Source organism: Brachyistius frenatus, unplaced genomic scaffold (assembly GCF_029030835.1).
Source record: "Brachyistius frenatus isolate BFR_SWC_R1_liver_20210118 unplaced genomic scaffold, ASM2903083v1 Contig_57, whole genome shotgun sequence".
Classification (NCBI taxonomy): Eukaryota; Metazoa; Chordata; class Actinopteri; family Embiotocidae; genus Brachyistius; species Brachyistius frenatus.
The window spans coordinates 787501-806429 of record NW_027210656.1 but is presented as its reverse complement, the minus strand read 5'-3'; the positions used below and the strand labels follow the sequence as shown (position 1 = coordinate 806429).

The window sequence follows — 18929 nt, the reverse complement described above, 5'->3', positions numbered from 1 at the left end:
AGCTGTTAAAACCAAAAAAATTTGCAAACGATAAAGATAAAAAACAAAAAAAGCAACGAGTTCTGACATGTTTCTATTTTTTTAAACTCATATCAGCAAACCACACCCTCTAGAGATGAGCTATGTAGTGGCATTGAAAGAAAATGCCCTGTCAGCAGGTACTGATGCACACTGAGCTCCAAATGTCCACCGATAGGACATTCAGTCACACAGTCTCCGGACCCGACCCGGCAACACATCAGACACCTCATCACAAATAGAATTAGCTCCCTGGGCAGAACCAAAATGGCAGCGCCTGGAAGTTTGGCAGGAAGCGTAATGGCATTGGGGAGCTGGTGGCGTTTTCCTTGCAGGGGAACCAAAGGACAGGAGTGTGTATCAGTCCAGACACTTAGTGTGGTGCCAGTTATACTATTCACTCCTCCCTATGGAGTGTGTGGACAGGCAGTGAGGATACCTCCTCTAAATCTGTAGTTTAGCTTTGTAGGTTTGAGGGGTGGCCGGAGATGTGAAGAGGGAAACTTGAGGTGAATGGTCTTTGGACAAGGAATGAGTGTGTTCAACATCAGAGAAAGCGTGTGTTTATATCTGTGTGGTTTTCTTGTCAAAGTGTGTGTTTGGCTGGTGCAGGAGTGTGACTGATGTTATATCAATCTGGGAATGATTGTGTGTGAGTTTTGGTGTGTAGGCACAGGTGCGTACATCTCTGTCAAGTGCGTACGCGTGTGTATACGGGTGTCTGTCCCCAGCACCATCATTAGGTCGTAGGCAGTCCCAGTGTTGGGGGTGTAGCCTGGCTGCTCCTGCGGCCTCTCAGGCCAATTTAGGTGGAGAAAAGCACTTCGATCCTGGCCTGCAAGTCTGAGGGTCCCCAGCGGGAGGCAGCAGCAGCCCTGCAATCTATATTGGATTTATTCCTTTCCCATCTACAGGCCCCACACACCCCACAGAGAGGAAGTCTCAACTGCACTCTCTCTGTCCCCTTAGACAATATGTTATGGTACACACATGAGTACACATAATTGTGTAAACACACACAGGCACACACATGAAGACACACTCTCAGAGGCACCCACACCTAGTCTATCTTCAAGGCACACTCCCCCACAGCAAGGAAGTTATAATGCACACTTTCTGTCACTGTGGGAGTTGCACCGGGTCAAGATATACCGAGATTTGTGACGGACAGACGAACAGACAGACAAATAAGAGACGGTCAGAGCATCATCCAAGCGATCGGCCCACTGAGTTATTTGAGGTTGACCATTGTTTCTGTCATGGAAAATATTGTTCAGATTTACAAAGGCCAAGGTGTAAAACGCATTTTTATCACATTAAAGCAAGAAAAAAAGAATTTACATAAAACTCAGACAAGGTCAGGCAGAAACAAGGTTCTTAATTTAGTCTAATCAACTGTCATTTGCATCGCGCCATTTGCGCAAGGTATTGCCACTAACTGAATAAATGGACTTCTTCAGACTCAAGGGGGGGCACTCCGGTTTTGATAAGCTGGCAACATAACTGATTTGCATATATTACTTTGATTATCTCATTACTAGGATGATTCTTGCGGAATTTTTGACACTCGCGCAATCGAATTAAAATTAAGGCACGCAATCAATAAAAGGGCAACGCGGCTGTGAAAACACACAGCGCCCCAGGTTTGTATGGTCAACTAGCGATGATGAATATGACGGTGGTGACAATGGTTATGGTGATGATGTGGCAGATGATGACGAAGGTGATGGCCATGATGATGATGATGATGATGATGATGACCTCTTCAGCTCACGAGCTCCTGGACCCTGCAGTAGGTTTACGAGAGTCTCGAGCTCTTAGATTCCTGTGATCAAAGCAGTAATCAGTGAAGAGACAATGGGGGCCGTGAAATGGGCGCTCTCGTGTGGGTGACCTGTCCACCTGCCATGAATCCGAGAGTGGCCCGCAGGCGGCTCATATTCAACCAATCGATAATAGCGCTCGCTTCTTTCCTCCGACTCAACCCATCTGTAGAATGATGAAATCATGCGTAAAGACGCGCCAGCTTCAGATAATTTTGCAACGCAGTAGTCACAATAGCCTGGCCATCAATTCAGCTGAACTCCAGAGTATAATCATGTATCATCTGTCACCAAAACGTAAAATCTTGATTGAGGAATAACCTTAAATATTACATTTACTGTTTGGTTTGATTTTGCTTTTTATACGGCGTTAACAGCCCTAAAACTCTCTCAAATTCGGTGTGGTTTTCTTTGTGTTATAATGGCAAGATCTATAATACTACATTATGACAAGTGGCTCATTTGTTGCCACACATAATTTGTTTGGGGGAAGAAAATTTGGATCTCCTTCTCTCCTTTCCCTAATAGACTCTCACTCGTCTGCGCACTAACCGGGAGCAAAGGGACACGTCCACGTTTCAGAATCATGATGTAAATAATTATAGGGCTGCGAATTGATTTCCTTACCACCGTCTTCAGCAAACGAGGCCTCCGAAATCCCCTCCCAAAGAAAGCTACTTCTGTTGAAGCATTAAGTCATTAATTATTTTCCTTACATAAGGACAAATTATCGAGTCAGTTGAACGAAATTAGAACCCTTTGTTTCTGATCAGACCGCATTACCGCTGGAAATTACGGATGATGGCTGCGTGCGCGCTCGCCTTTGTTGTTTCGATCATCGCCTGTCGCTCTGAACTCGCGCTAACAAAGTCATTAAATTGACTCCCTCTCGCTCTCATTATGCGGGCTGTTAATAACCGCTAATTAACTTTGCTTACGCGCGCCTTAAAAGCCTCCCTCCCCTCCCAACACACACTCGCTCCCTCTCTCCCCCTTTCCTTCTTGGCCTCTCAAGCAGAGCAAGTGTCCAATTATGTCAGAGCGCAGGGACGGATGGAGGGCCGTCGTCACCGGGGCCAGTTGGTGCATGTTAGAAACCAGTATTACACGTGTTGCACAGGGATAAACTTGTTGGATTGCAGAGAGGAAATAGCAAAATGATCATAAACAGGATTAAATAGTCCAGTTCCTGCATGCACTGCTGTAGGGCACCTGCCTGCAATAGGTTCATGGAGGTTTCACTTTTGATTAAGTTACTTTATTCCCACAAGAAGCATCTGTAGTTCAAGAGGCAGGAGGCAGTTTGCGGTGGCGATAAAGGAGGAAAAGGCAGGAATGCGCGTTGACCCACTGACTGTTATAGATGTAGAACAAGTGAACAGGAACGGTACTTGTTGAGTATTTCTCCGTCTTTACTTGCTCAAAGCTGGCTCTTACCTGTTTGAGCAGTTTGTTATTCCGTCCAGGAGATGGCGCCAATTGAATGACCTGCAAGGCGAAGGACAACCTGCTGGTCCTGAATGACGGACTTCATTAGTATCACTTCCATAGCCATCTCTGGAGAGGAAGAGACACGCGCTGAAATAGAGCACAGACACCCGGTATCACCATGCTGTTAAAATGTCCTCATAAATGCTCCGAATCCTCCTACTTACCTGAACGTGTTTGAAGTAAACGGCCAAGGTGGATGACTCAAAACAACAACAACAACAAAAATAAATAAACAGAAAGGCCTTCGGACTTGTGGGGCCTTAATACACAGCGGCACAGCAACAGTATCCCCACACCACCGGTTGTTTTCCCTGGATATGATCAAGTTAGGATGTTATGATAATACAGGGGAGGCGGTGGGGAGCTGGTGCCGAAACGGAAGGCGGCCTCTTTCCGCCATCTCTTCACCTGCACGTCAAACAGACGGAAAATTGAAAATGTGAAAATTGCGCTCAGGCTATTCCGTCCCCCTCTAATGTATGCGCGTAATTAGTGCATTTAAACAAAGCGCGGATGTCCTGCTGGCTGAAATGGCGGCTGACATCTCTTTTTCCACAGGGTTAATAACAGTGTGCGGATAAATGAATCAAATTGTGGCCCCCAAATTACAGAGCGACTCTAAATACCCGTCTGTATTACGCACGTCTGTTTGTGACCGCGCAGGAAAAAGGCATAACATTTTATATTGTTATTACACTCATTACATTGATCTGCGTGCAAATACACAAGCTCGGAAGTTTGTGACACCGCAAAAAGTTGCGGGTGGATTAAATGTGACACCATCCGTGAGGTGAGAGTGTGCATCTGTTTAGAGGACTGCATAATTTATAAACGCAGATGGCAACAGTGCGATTTCGGAAACTTCCCAGGCCTTAGAGGAAATGTGCAACACTGAAGGTTAATATCGAAAATGTCACATTCTTCCACTTAAATGCTTTACGTCTGCAGATACAATTTAAAGTTGTTCAACTTTTTACGGAGGCTCTTAAATGAAGAAAAAAAAACCAACAACATTAAAACCGAGTTAGCTTGGTTTGCCTCCACTAATACCTGCACCTTAACTCAACTTTCCAGAGATCAATTGCGCTCTTATTCCAGTTCCAATCATAAAGGAGGTAATAAAGCTGTGGCTTAAAAATAGATAAAAGACGAAGACGAAAGAAAAAAAAAACACAGAACAACTTGTGCAATTTTCTGGACATATATTTTATTGTTATTTTTCGTTTGCTGCGAAGCTCTAGCTGGGCAGATACATAACTGGAGGGGAAGAGGAGAGGGAGAGGGAGAGAGAGGGAGAGGGGAGAGAGTAAATTGCAGCTTGCTGAAGTTTTTGGATTGAATTCTGAAAATGATCCTTTTAACAGTGATGGGCTCTGAGGCGAGGATAGGGGTCATGCCATTCACAGCGGGTTAAATAGACTTTCATTTAAAATTACATTCTCGATCCATCTCTCCATCTCTCCCCCTCTCCACAGCGGAGTCCCTGCGTGCTACCCCGGCTCCCCGTGCGGCGGCTCATCACCGCCGCGCCACCCTCACTTTTTAAGTCAATCCACAACTCCAGCAGAGAGCAGGCAATTGGAGGGAGAGACAGAGCAAGAAATGGATGGATAGATGGATAGATAGATGGATGGATAGATGGATAGATAGATAGATAGATGGATAGATGGATAGATGGATAGATAGATAGATAGATAGATAGATAGATAGATAGATAGATAGATAGATAGATAGATAGATAGATAGATAGATAGATAGATAGATAGATAGATAGATAGATAGAAGAATGCCCATTAACCGTGTTAATGCGTAAACTTCTGTCAAACCACAACTCTTTTTTTTTTTTTTTTTTTTAAATGATGCAAAATGACACAATCCTGGGCAAAATTCTGATCTCGGTATTGATATTTGTATTTCTAGGTGACTCAGTCTCTGACATGGCTCTTGCAGGCGCTCTCTCTGGTTGAACAAAAACTCCGCGACAGATTTCTTTCTTCTTTTTTTTTTCACGTTGGCAGGAGGAGTCAGTGTTTGTGTGCTATGGCCTGAAAAAGATATTGAACGGAAGAAAGGAACGATGCAGGCTCACCAACATGTAGCTATACCGAAAATCATTGAAGAAAACACAGGCCTAAACCCTGTTTAATCACAATATTATTACTATTATTATTATTATCTTATTCATTATTGATTTATAATAACTGTACATATTAAATATAGGCCTCTGTATCAAATATAAATATTGAAATAAGAAAGGAGGAAGTTGTATAAATGAACTTTAACGCCCTATGGCTTCTACCTATAGGGGCTGCAGATGGAAATTAGCTCGTAGCTAAATCTGGAAACCGATAATCTCATCCCCTTTTTGAGATAAATGTTTCCTGTACATGGTCCTAAATACATTTAAATGAAGAGTGGCTGGTTCTTCGTGAGCAATAGCTGTATAGTTAATTTTTTTTATCACTGTAATAATAATGTAGTAAAATATGCCTATTCTGTACAGGACAATACAGAGCTGGCCTTTTTCACAGCAGACATTTTGACTTGTCATAGCGAGGAAAGTTCAGGTGTTACTAATGACATTAGTGATGTTCTATTCAAGTGTCCAACCTTTAAGCTGTCATTAAGTTTATTATTTACACCTGTGATTTTAATCTGAAATGTCATAAAAGGCCTGTTGTGATCTTGCACCGGTTTGACCAGCAGTCTTTGGGCTGATTATTGTGTTTGTTGGCTACTTTTGTTGTTGTTGTTGTTGTTGTTTTTTTGGCCAGTTTCTTGCCCTTGATTAATGTTATTAAACCCACCTTTACGTCTGTCGTAAAATTGTTGCATCGTGAATTTTTTTTTTTTTGTCTCTGCAGTTATTTTTTTGCAGCTTTTAGTTGCCGGCACAAAACTAAAATCACACCGACACGCAGGAAATAACTTTATCTTCCGAGTTCGTTCCACGGAAGTAACATAAAACTCCATGTCGGGTTTTTCGTTGCCTTTCCCTCAAATTAACTTTAATGGTAAAAAATATATAAAGCAGCTCCGCGCTGCCTCTCTCCCCACATACACACGTAACGAGCCAATCAGGCGCGCGATAAAAAAAAAAAAAAAAAAGCCTACACGTATGCTGAGCGAGCGAGCGAGCGAGCGCGCGGAGCGGAGAAGCGCCTGGCAGACCGGAGCGCAGCGCGAGCCCAGCCAACCCGTTGTCTGTCATTATAGCTGAGAGTGTGACAGAGGAGTGACAGAGGGGAGAGAGGAGAAGGAGGGAGGAGTGAGCGGTCTCCGTAAGCAGACACACCGGCCTGAGAGGACAGAAGAAAAAGAAGGAGGGCACCGGACCCCGAGAGAGAGAGAGAGAGAGAGAGAGAGAGAGAGAGAGGGAGTGGGAGAGACTGACAGGCTGGTACCGAAAGACGAACCGAAGCGTCGACATGAGCGGCCAGTTTGAGGAAGATATCCACGACCGGGGCGAGAGGAAGAGCAGTAAATCCCCGACGCTGCTCTCCTCTTACTGCATAGACAGCATTCTGGGCCGCCGGAGTCCCTGTAAGGTCAGACTGATAGGGGCGCAAAGTTTGACGGGTCTGCCCGGCAGAGGGGAGCTCGACAAGACGGCTGACGGTGAGTCTTACTTGGAGCTGAAGTGTTGGAGGAAAAGACAAAAAAAAAAAAAAAAAAAAAAAAAAAGACAAGCCTGCGTTGGTTATGTTGGGATGTTGTTGTAGGGGAGAGACGTGCACTCCTTTAGGAAGTCTGGGGGATATTGCATCTTAAGAGTTGCTGGTCATTCGGTGAGAAAGCCACGTTTTTACCGGAAATAATGTCGTCGGTTTCATAATACCGTGCCGATAAATGGTTCCCAGACTCAACAGTCGTAGTGCAGTTTGAACGAATTGTTTCCCGCCCTGTGAAAGTATTTAACTTTATTTAGCGTTGAAGACATTTGAACTGCTTATTCAGTGCTATTTTATTATTCATTATTTTATTTATTTATTAATTTTTTTTTTTTTTTGACATCTCTCACATGCTTCTTTTCTCAGGGCCGACGAAGGAGCCCCTTTCTCTCGGCGCTGACATGCACCTGCCGCCTAAACTCCGCCGGCTGTACGGACCCGGGGGGAAGTACATCCACGACCACGCGGAGAAGCTGGAAAGGGAGAGGCTGCTGCTGGAGCAAGCGAGCGACAGCCTCAAAATCAGCCAGGCGCCGCAGGTGAGCATCAGCCGCAGCAAGTCTTACCGGGAGAACGCGTCACTGAGCCGGGGTGACGGTGACCAGAGCCCCGAGGAGGCCTCGGAGGACGGCAGCCTGGGACTGGTGGAGCTCGGCCCGTTGAAGTTCGACGAGGACGCCGGGAAGGAGGAGGAGAGCTGCGGGGACGCGGCCACGCTCTCCCCGAAGGACGAGGAGAGGGAGAGCTTGAACGCCGGGGATGGGGACGTGAGGGACGGGGAGGACAGCGTGTGTCTGTCGGCTGGCAGTGACTCGGAGGAAGGGATGCTGAAACGGAAGCAGAGAAGATACAGGACTACCTTCACCAGTTACCAGCTGGAGGAGCTGGAGAGGGCTTTCCAGAAGACACACTACCCCGACGTCTTCACCAGGTCAGAACAATTTAAACTGGAAAAAAAATAAAATTAAATAGGTCGGTATAGATGTTTTTAAATTCTAGAAGTTTACTTTACCCGAAATTATTAGGCTATTACAAATATTTTAACAATTAAAAAAAAAATATATATTAACCTAGACACCCTTTGTAAATTAAAAAAAGTAAAATTTGATGGCCTATAGATTGAATATAAATTTAAATGAGCATTATAAAATGTTGATAATAAGCCTATATTACTGTATTTACATTATTATTATTATCATTATTATTGATGGCTATATTTGAATAAAGTCAAAGAAAGGCATAAAGACACAAAATAATCTCATGCCTGAAGGTGATAATTAATTGTATTTAATTTCAAATATACACGTCCCTATAGCTCATAAAATTGTCCAGAAACAGTCTCAATAATTCCACACGTCTGTAACAGGACACTGTGCGGATCACAGCTCATAAACCCGTGCCTTGCATAAGTGAACACAATAGACCTGTAAGTGCTAACACTAAATGGGGACAGTTTTGTTTTTTTTATTATATATTTTTTTTAAACCTGTATCGCTGCAGACGACAGTGGTGTTATTGTCAGGAGGAATAATTAACTGGAGCTGCTCAGGTTTCCCGCTGGACATAATACTGGATGTAAAAAGTCAGGGCCTAACCTCAAGCCCAAGGGCAGGTGTACGCACGCGCGCGCACACACACACACACACACACACACACACACACACACACACACACACACACACACACACACACACACACACACACACACACACACACACACACACACACACACACGCACAGACACACTGAGTGAAACGCAGAGCGCTACAGCATTGAATTTAAGGCTTTTTGCTAATAGAAATGTTTTTGAAAAAATATTTTTGCAATATTATTTGGGACCAAAAGCAAATAAACTCCCCTATAAATATAATTTCAGATCTATTTTATGCTACATTAACATTCTAATAATTGACACATTCGCCTTTTTCTGCTTCAAAATAAAAGCTTTTATGACATTAAAAGACACAAGATTTTCACATTTCTTTTACCATAGGGATTATTCATATTTTCCAATCGATTTACTTTAAGGCGACTTGTAGGTCTAATTGGGACCGCAAACCCATTTTGTAGCTGAAGGGAGCGTCAATTGCTTTGTGGCAGGCTAGTTTAGATGTCATTATTTCAGCCATTATGTTGTTACAGTGACAGGCCTTGGCTAAGGAAAATCTAACAATCACTAGGCCTATTTCTAACCCTCCGTGACAGGGAAAATAGAATATGGCCATGGCGTCTTTCTGCAGTTCGTGCCGGGGAGGTGAAAGAAAAAAAAATATCCAGTCTATTTTGTTCGTCTATTGTTGACAGTGAACAACAGGAGGGGACAAAACAACAATTCTCCGTTGCTTCCAAATGGTGGCCTGTAACATTGAATCTTTTCTTCCGGTCTCTTCCCCCCCCCCCCTCTTTTTCTCCGTCTTTTTTATTTATTTTTTATTTTATTCTTTTCAGAGAGGAGCTCGCAATGCGCCTGGATCTTACAGAGGCCCGCGTTCAAGTAAGTGGCTCCATGTTTGTCTTTCTCTGCACAGAAAAAAAAAAAAAAAAAAAGCCTGTGACTTATAAATCAAATAGAAAAAGGGGAGGGGGGGGGCAGCATCCCCTAATGTTTTATCTATCCTCCATAAAATGTCCAGCGCTGGATAATAACCGGTGATATGCGTCACTGATTGAGGATCAACGATTACGGGCCAATTTGAGGCAATAATTTATTACAGTGAAATGTGTTAAATGGCTCCCAGTCGCCGAGCGGAGAAGGTCTTTCCTGTTATTGAATGTTATTACACGCGAACGGGGGACGTTTTAGTGGCAATTAGGCGACGCTGGCGATTCATAAAAAGCTCACTTAGTGCAGGAGCAAACACTGTCTGTATTCCTGGGATGAGATGGTGTTTGAATTCCCATCAGACGGAGGAGTGTGTGTGTGTGTGTGTGTGTGTGTGTGTGTGAGAGAGAGAGAGAGAGAGAGAGAGAGGGAAGAGGAGGTAGAGGGAGGGGATGGAGAGAAAGAGGGGAGGGATAATGCTATTTGATTTCCCATTATGTGATTGCAATAGACCTGCATTGATCCGATGCTTTGCACTTGGGAGCGAATGAGAGACCATTAAAGGTGTTTGCACCCCCCCCCCTCCCACCAGATTCCCCCCTCTCTCCGCCCCCCCCCACACACACACACACCCACCCATTCCCCACCCCACTCTCGCCATCCCTCCCCTCTCCTCTTTCGCTTTGCACTGAAAGCGTGGCTTGCATGTCGAAAGCCCGGGGCTCATAACCAGAGAGACAGTTCAAACACGGTGGAAGCTCCGGGAGGTTACGGCCGACGGTAAAACAACAGATGTCTCTTTAGGGGGCCGTAGGTGAACAAATCACTTAACGGGCGCCATCGGGAGGTGATAAAAACTCATAAATTCCCGAGGGGCTGTGTAATGCTAAACAGCCCTCTGGGAATAATGTGGGTGTGTGTGTGTGCGTGCGTGTGTGTGTGTGCAGTCCCTGTCGCTCAAGCTCGCTCGTTCAATCACTTTCCACATGTTGACATTTTGCTCGCTGGGAGAAGCCCCGTCCGTCCGCAGTGCAAACGAGGCCGCAGCAAATGCGTGGGAAAGTTAAATACTCTCTTGGATGGAAGTCACTTTGTTCGACGTCTCCTAAGAATTTAATTTAAAGCGCATTAATTGTTATTGGAGCCAGTTCAGCGGTAATTTTCTGGATCTTTTGTTAACACCGCTCTCAATTATCTCTCCACACCCTGAAGCCCTGTCTGGAGGGAGGAGGAGGAGGGGGGGGGGGTGTTTAATTAGACAGAAAGTAGATTTAAGGGACCGTGAGCGGCAGGGTTTACCTCGCATGTAATTACCGCTGACTTTCCGCCTATTGGCCACCACCTGAACTAGACACGTATTAGACTACACTGACACAACATTCAATAGAAACTATGTTAATTACAATGAAACATTGCAGTGAAGTAAGCAGGACGGGGAGGCCTGGTTTAAATCCACCGGGGCTTGGAAAGCTGGAAAACCTCTTGCCACCTTGTCCTCGCCTCTACAGGAGAAACATTCAGATTATGTCTTTCCACGCAGCCTCTTTAATCACTTGAATCTCTTATTCCGACTGCCTATGTCACCTTCCTCCCATAACCTGAATCCTGATCTGAGCATCGTCATCTTCTCCGTCCCCCCCCCCCAGGTGTGGTTTCAGAACCGCAGGGCCAAGTGGAGGAAGCGCGAGAAGGCCGGGGTGCAGGCCCACCCGTCAGGCCTGCCATTCCCAGGCCCACTTGCAGCCGGCCATCCCCTCAGCCACTACCTGGAGGGAGGACCCTTCCCTCCTCACCCTCATCCAGCTCTGGAGTCTGCCTGGACGGCGGCCGCGGCCGCGGCAGCGGCCTTCCCGGGCCTGGCCCCACCGCCCCACAACAGCTCCGCTCCACCTCTGGGCACCCCCCTTGGTTTGGGCACATTTCTGGGCACAGCCGCCATGTTTCGCCACCCTGCCTTTATCGGACCCACTTTTGGCAGGTAAATGCACAGATTTCTCTTGGACCTGAAAATCTGTTCTTCACACTTCTTCACATCACAGCCCACCAGTCGCTGCACTGTAAGACGTTAAGAGCGAGCTCCCATACATTAGGACCTTCACGTTTATCCCGATACTTTACATTAAATGGCAACAATTTTGCAGTCGAGCACATGCACAGAAAAATCGCAGAGCAGCGACGGAGGCTTAAAAATAACCTCCAGCACGTGATGTTTACAGTAATCCTCAGTCACACTCCCTCACTGTTTATCTCAGTGTCTGATTATAAATATGTTATACTGTTAACCATTCACAGTGGCGTGTAATCACTCCGCCAAATGCCTTAATAAATTAACAAAACGTGTGATCCTGCAAGACAAGCTGTGAGGGAGGGGGGGGGGGATGACGCCGCACACTCCATATGCCACAATTAGCTTCTCCATTACGCAGCATTAATGAGTTGTACTCACCACGTTATCTTTTTAAAGTCTGCATTGAAGACGCGTCAAATCTTTAGGAGGTTTAATACAACTGCAAACTGACAACAACCGATAAAAAAAAATAGTAAAAAAAAAAAATCTTAATTAACACAGAAAGAGCATTTAAAGTCGTACGGCACTCCGACACGAGGAGCAAACAGACCGTTTGGCCTTGACAAATGAAAAGAGCTGTGATTGAACTGGGCATGAATTCAACTTGAACACACAGTAAAGTGTTACCTGTGCGCGTCGGTCTCCTTTCAGGCTCTTCTCCAGTATGGGTCCTCTGACCAGTGCTTCCACCGCCGCAGCTCTCCTCCGTCAGCCCGCACCTCCCGTCGAGAACCCCTCCCACGCGGGCCCCGTCCTCCCCGACCTATCCTCTTCTTCTTCCTCCTCCTCCTCCTCCTCCTCCTCCTCCTCTTCCACCTCAGCCGCAGCGGACCGCAGGGCCTCCAGCATCGCCGCGCTGCGCCTCAAGGCCAAGGAACACTCGGCACAGCTCACCCAGCTGAACATCCTGCCCACCGGAGCCACAGGGAAGGAGGTGTGCTGAACACTCCACACCAGCTCTAGGCCTCCCCCCCGTCCCGGCCTCGTGTCCCATTCCAACCCCCCAACCCCCCCCCCCCCCCCCCCCACCCGCCCTCCCCAACCTCCCCCTCAAACAAAACCCACTCATACCGCTGGAGGCTGATGTCTTGATGTACACCCCCCCCCACCCCGCCCCGTTCAACCATCCCTGTTACCTCATGTTTCCCCAACAAAATAGCACGACCAAATTCAGAAGAGCATTAGTTACAAAAAAGAGTGTGTGTGCGCGCGATTACAACCCACACTTTCTAAAAGACAACCCACTAAATATTTTACGTTTTTCCAGAGAAATTGCGATATTTTAAGATACAGCCTAAAAGACATGTTTTTAATATATTTCTCAATGCAATAAAGATGAATTGGGCATAGACAACAAAATACAAAGTCCACACATCCCCGGTGTCAGAACGTAACAAAGAACATTCGGTCAAATACCGTACTTATGGTACAAATTGGAGAAACTTGTACTTTAGTTGAGTACTCCACTTCACAAAATTTCAAAAACTATTTTCGGACTTTTTTCCTCACTACATTATTTGTCAGCGATTTTTGTCTTTACAAATTACAATTTGAAAAACAAAACATCATCTCATGAGCTTGGAAAATTTGAAGTAGGGTTCCAGATCAAAACTAATCAGCAATACTTAAAAAAATTTAAAAAAATAAATAAATAAAAAAAAGCTCTCTAATATAATGAAATACTGTGACGTGTGATAACTCTTTTTCTGCAGAGTACTTCTGATCATTTCAGTACGTTGTCTCCGGTAACATTTTAAAAACATGACTTTTCTTTGTAACGGAGTATTTAACAGTGTGGTTGAGTTGCTTTGACAGGAGGGTCCGTCTCTCACACACACACACACACACACACACACACACACACACACACACACACACACACACACACACACACACACACACACACACACACACACACACACACACACACACACACAGTGAAAGCTGAAGAACTGCAGGGGAACCCAGACTTTTAGAAAGGATTCTTGTGCTACTTCAAATGTGGACAACACGAGTGCTCGACATTAACACTGCTTAATCTGTATGCATTGATGTGGGCTGAGCAGGTCTGCATCTATAACAAAGGCGAGTTGGAGGAGGTCCGGTTCGTCCCCCGTCCCCCCCTGAACCAAAGGAAAACTGTCCATAGACCTTCCATAGCCTTCTCTACACGCCTGACTCCTCTCCACTGCTCGCCTGTCCAACAGTCACACTCAGCAACGCCAACACAAATATACTTTGAAATCCCACACTCAAACCGCCGTTATTTCTGCTCGTTTTAATGCACTTCCTTTCTGTAAATTCCCCCCCCCCCCCCGATGGCTTTTAAACTTCTGAGTCTGACTCCAGGACATGCGAGCAATGTTGAGATCCGAGATGTGTCTCTATAAATGACCAGACCGTGCGAGAGAAACCTGTACATAATGTGTAAAAAGAAGGAAAAAAAAAACAACAAAAAAGTACAACAAAAAAGGATGATTTTCAAAAACAAGGTCGTGTATATTTCAAGAGGCCGTGTTTTGATCATTTGCACTCGGTGTAGTGTTTAATGAATGTCGCCCTGTGTAGAATTTCACCTGTGTTTATGAATTATTAGGTTTCTAGATAATTATTTATGTCAAAACTTTTCCCCAAGGAAATGAGTGAGGGACAGTTTTTTTTTTTTTTTTTCTTTCTTATTAAGTGACTGTAAATTTCCTGGTTTAATAACTGCTAATTTGAATAAATTACATTGGTAAAATGAGTTATCTTTTATTATTATTTCAAATATTCTTTAGGACTGACATAGGCCTAAACCAGGAAAGATAAACAATGCTAAATAGAATATTATAGAAATATTAATAAAAGGTGTTATGAAAAATTGTGCTTTCTGTCTTACATTGAAGATTAAACTCTGAAATATACGAAAATTTTAAGCAGAATTGAAATTTATGGGACTGATTTTTTTTTTTTTTTTTTAATATATATACATGTATTACTACAAAAATGACTTGAACGTGCAAAATACTAGAATGAATAAATCTCCATGCAACTTGAGTAACAGGTTGCCTGATGTTCAACATGCCCGCAGCGAGAGAAGAAAAGAGAGAAGAGGAATGTGTCGCCGCAGAGATGCGGCGGCGCACAGCTCCACCTGCGTGCTACGAGGTGTTTAATCCGGCGCGCTGCGTGCGTCTCTCCTCTTCAGCGAAGTTGACAAAATACTGACCATATATTCATGAGCTTAATCCCCAACATGTGAAACGCGCGACAAAGGCGAGGGGTTTTCAATTAGATCGTCCACTTTATCTCGGGGGGCCCCCCGTCACAAAACTTCCTTTAAAACCCTTTAAAGGCGTTAAATTGGTCTTAACATCTGTAATGCCGTGTCGATGGAAGCGAGTCCCCTTTGTCATTAATGAAGTAACAAACCACTTCATCAAACGGCCTTTCACGCACACAACCTCGTAGAGTTAATTCCCCCCCCCCCCTCTCTCTCTCTCTCCCTCCCCTCTCTCTCTCTCTCTCTCTCTCTCTCTCTCCAATGGATCCAACTACTGATGCGGGACTATTACAGCAATCAATGGTTATTCTCCTCCGTTTGACCCATCTATGGTGCCCGAGCAAATCGCGTGAAATTACCCCCGCGGATTAAAGTAGTTCCTTCTTTTTATCGACCGCATCTGTGGGAAAAAAAAAACACAAAAAAACCCTCCTCTTATTCTTCCGGCGCTCTTGTTTTATAGGTCCGCATCATTGAGTGATTAACAGGTATAGGACCTGTTAAGACCTGTTTGGGTCCCAAACAAACGGGAATCAGCTCCGATGAAAGGAACGATGGGGACGTATATCTGGACGTGAATTCAGCCCGGCCTCGCACAAAGTCGGCCAGCTGCTCCTTCAAGCATAATGCAAAAAAAAAAAAAAAAAAAAAAAAGAAAAGAAAAGAAAAAGAAGATAAAAAAAATAAATAAAAACAATTTCCCCCTGTGCACCCAAACTACCAGCCACGACGTGTGAGAGCTGCATGTTTTTTTTTTTTTTTTTAAATTCCTATTCTTTTGCTCAAGCTCAGTGGAGCGTGCGCGGGTTTTTTTGTTGTTTTTTTTTTTCTTCTTGTATGGCCCTGTAGGGTTTTGATGAGATTGTCCGTGGAGTTCTAATCTTATTGTGAATATAACTAATGAATGGCAAACCAATTTGTCCCTAATATCTGGGGAATGCCAGGAGGCGGATGACCCGCTGAGTGCGAGGCTTAAACTTTCTTTGCAGCGCAAAAAGGCGAGAAAATTGAAATGCTGTTGCAGGGGCAATGGCTCTGGATTTATAAAGTCACACTTGTTGGATGTGTGCTCTCTCATTCAAGACAGGCCTGTACTACTTTGGCTTAGGGCCAGGAGGCTCCTTGTTGCGTGAATGATCAGGATAATGAATGTTGATATGAATTTTTTTTTTTTTTTTTTTTTAACGACAGTCCAATCACGAGCTGTTTTGTTGCTAATAGTGCTGTACAAAGAAGAAGAAGAAGAAAAAGAAGAAAAAAAAAAGAAATCTCCGTGATTTACTGGATTGTGTCGATGCACCGGGCCTTAATGCTGCCGCCCGCCTCTCACAGGTAAATCCAGGTGTTCAGGAAACGTCCTTCCACCGACTCGCCTGCCCATTTTCATCACCGCCGTCGCCTCCCCCCACCTCCCCCCCAGATGCTGGACTTGATTTGGCCCGTGATTTGGACTCTGCCGGGCCTCGTTTCTCCCACCGCGTCCCAGCCTGAGAGAATAGGCCCAATCACTCCACAGCCTCAGCCGGATCAGTCGTCACTCGTTCCCCGGGAGAGGAGCTCTAAAAGGCGCTTTGATGAACGCCCCCTCCCTCCTCCCCTCCCTCCCCCCCCGGGCGGAGAACCGGCCCCGATGAAAGACCTGAATAGCGGGGCCACGGCTCTCCGCTCCCCTCTCGGATCGCCCCTTAATTCCCCATCTCTCTTGCTCTCATCCAATTAGCTCAGTGTATTAAGCGGTTTATCGTCTCATAACCGCCCTTTCAGCTCCAACAAGGGAGACACTTTGCAATAGGACCGGCTCTCCTTTTGACACCCTCTCTGCTGCTTGTATGTTCCACCGCGCTATGAATAACAGGGACAGAATAGGGGACTAATTCCCTCATCAAAGCCTACCTTGTCCATCGCTGGTCAAAACGACAAGCAATAAAGCTTAACACGACAATACAAAGAGACTTGTCCGACCTTATTAGCTTAGCAGGGTCGAATTAATGCGGGGACTTAATTTGACTGGGTTCTCTCCAAAATAGGGGGACAAAACCGGGTCCCTCACTTAAAAACCTGCAGTGTGATAGTGGGAATAGCAGGCCGGTGCACCATCGACTGAGAGCTGGGGTCTGTTAAGTGGAAGGAGAAGCAAGCCAAAACAGCCAAAATAGGTGAGGGAGAAGAAGTGGAGCAGATCTGATTAAATAAATATGTAAAGACTCTTTTTCCGGCACACACAGCATGTTCTATCCATTGCATAGTGAATCATGGTTTAAGTGTTCAGCCCACTTAAGGTTGCCTTCACAAGTCACAGTGGTTTGAAGTGATTTGTGAGGCGTGCAGTGTTTATGGAAATGCACACGACAGGATGGAGTAAAAAAAAAAAATAATAATAATAAAAAAAAAAAAATCCCTCGACTGTATTAACACAAATGAGATTTCTTGGAGGAAAAGTGTTCAAGTGAGTTAAATGTTGAACTTTAACCACAGCAGAGTAAATACAGACGGGGATGAGAGAGTGCAGGGAAATGTTACAACATGGCATAAGGCAATATAGATGCTGCCTGTCTGTATTAGGCCACATTTTCCCATTATGTGGCCTCAGTGCCATGAAGCACTTTCATTTAACACAAGTTTGATATTTTAGACAAAACAAAACACGATGTTCAAGAGTTTATGTTCCTACAAGTCAATTTTCCAGGAAATCTGCCCGTCGCGGTGCTGCGATATAGAACTGTGAACTATGCTCAGATGATTTTATGCATTTAGTGCTGGAATAAAAAAAAAACAAAAAAACATTAATAAAATAAAAAATGAAATAAAAAAATTAAAAATACAATAAAATATTATCGATTAATACGTCAATTATGTTCTTGATTCATCGATCAGCTGGCTGGGTTTTAAAATGTCAGAAGAAAGTGAAAAATTACCCGACCGACAGCCCACAACCCAAAAAATATTCAATTTATCATCATGGAGGACTAAAGGAATCAGAAAATATTCACATTTACCAAGTTGGATTTTCAGAATTTTTTTTTATTTTTTATAGTAAAACAAAATGACTCGAAATGATGAATCGATTATTCAAATAGTTGGGGATTCATTTTCTGTTAATAAACTAATTGGCTAAATGTGGCAGCTGTAGTTTAGATATCAACTTTTAGAAAATCACACCTTGAGAATAAGTCTGTCAATAATCTAATATTTGTCTATTTGTCGTTTGAAAACTTTCTGATCTCCCGAGCCGGTGATTCTCACCCCAGAGCCCATTCACACCTCCAAAAGACCCCCCCCCCCCCAAAAAAAAAAAAAAAAAAAAATTATAATTAGGTCATAAATTGATTCATTAAAATAAACAACAACAAAAAAAACAACAACTCAGTAATTTCTTGAAACGGGTTATATATTGTTTTAGCAAACACTTTCACTAATAGCCTGTAGTTGCACTTGTTGTTTTCCAGCTGCAGATTAACGCACTCTCGTTGTAGCCTACCAGTGAGTATGTTGAGCAGCATGGGGTGGGGTGGATCAATTGAAATTACAATTACATATACGTTGCAACAGAGTCTCAGTAACATCTTTAAAAGATCCGGACAAAAATGGATCTCTTTAAAACACATTATGAGGCTTTAGATACACACATGTTTTTTTTTCATTGGATTTACTGAGAAGAAATATATTGAACAGCAGTTTTATCTTTATAACATGGTTCCAAAAAAAAAGTGAGCCACTGTACTGTACACAACAATATCAATATCATTCTTAATATGATATACATAAAAATAAAAAAATAAATGTATATTGAATCATGGAAACATTCCGTTATGGAGTTGAAAGATGTGACAAGTCACGTGCAGCAGTTTTGCACAACACTTACGGACAGCAACAACAAACACGGATGAAATATTTCCTCCAGAATGTGAATCGCACTCTGAGTTTGTTTTCATAAACAAAAGAACCGAGTTTTTTTTGTTAGTTTTTTTTTATATATATAATTAAAGGCAAACGGTTATGACTACAACTTCATTTTTCTGCAAGTGTAGGATCTTGAAATTGACAATAAAATAAT

General features: G+C 44.0%; 1 protein-coding gene across 1 annotated transcript; it reads left to right on the top strand.

The window, feature by feature from the left end:
- Positions 1-6489: 6489 nt before the first annotated feature.
- arxa (aristaless related homeobox a) lies at positions 6490-13175 on the top strand. The gene is made up of 5 exons (XM_069705511.1): positions 6490-6950; positions 7370-7934; positions 9452-9497; positions 11192-11523; positions 12265-13175. The coding sequence occupies exons 1-5, from the start codon at positions 6761-6763 to the stop codon at positions 12554-12556; spliced, it is 1425 nt and encodes a 474-aa protein (XP_069561612.1). The 5' UTR covers positions 6490-6760; the 3' UTR covers positions 12557-13175.
- Positions 13176-18929: the final 5754 nt, after the last annotated feature.

Excerpts from the sequence above, each read along its gene's own strand:
- arxa (XM_069705511.1), top strand. The coding sequence starts at position 6,761 with ATGAGCGGCCAGTTTGAGGAAGATATCCACGACCGGGGCGAGAGGAAG. Across the intron at positions 6,951-7,369 it reads GCTCGACAAGACGGCTGACG|GGCCGACGAAGGAGCCCCTT; the intron begins GTGAGTCTTACT and ends TTCTTTTCTCAG. Across the intron at positions 9,498-11,191 it reads TTACAGAGGCCCGCGTTCAA|GTGTGGTTTCAGAACCGCAG; the intron begins GTAAGTGGCTCC and ends CCCCCCCCCCAG.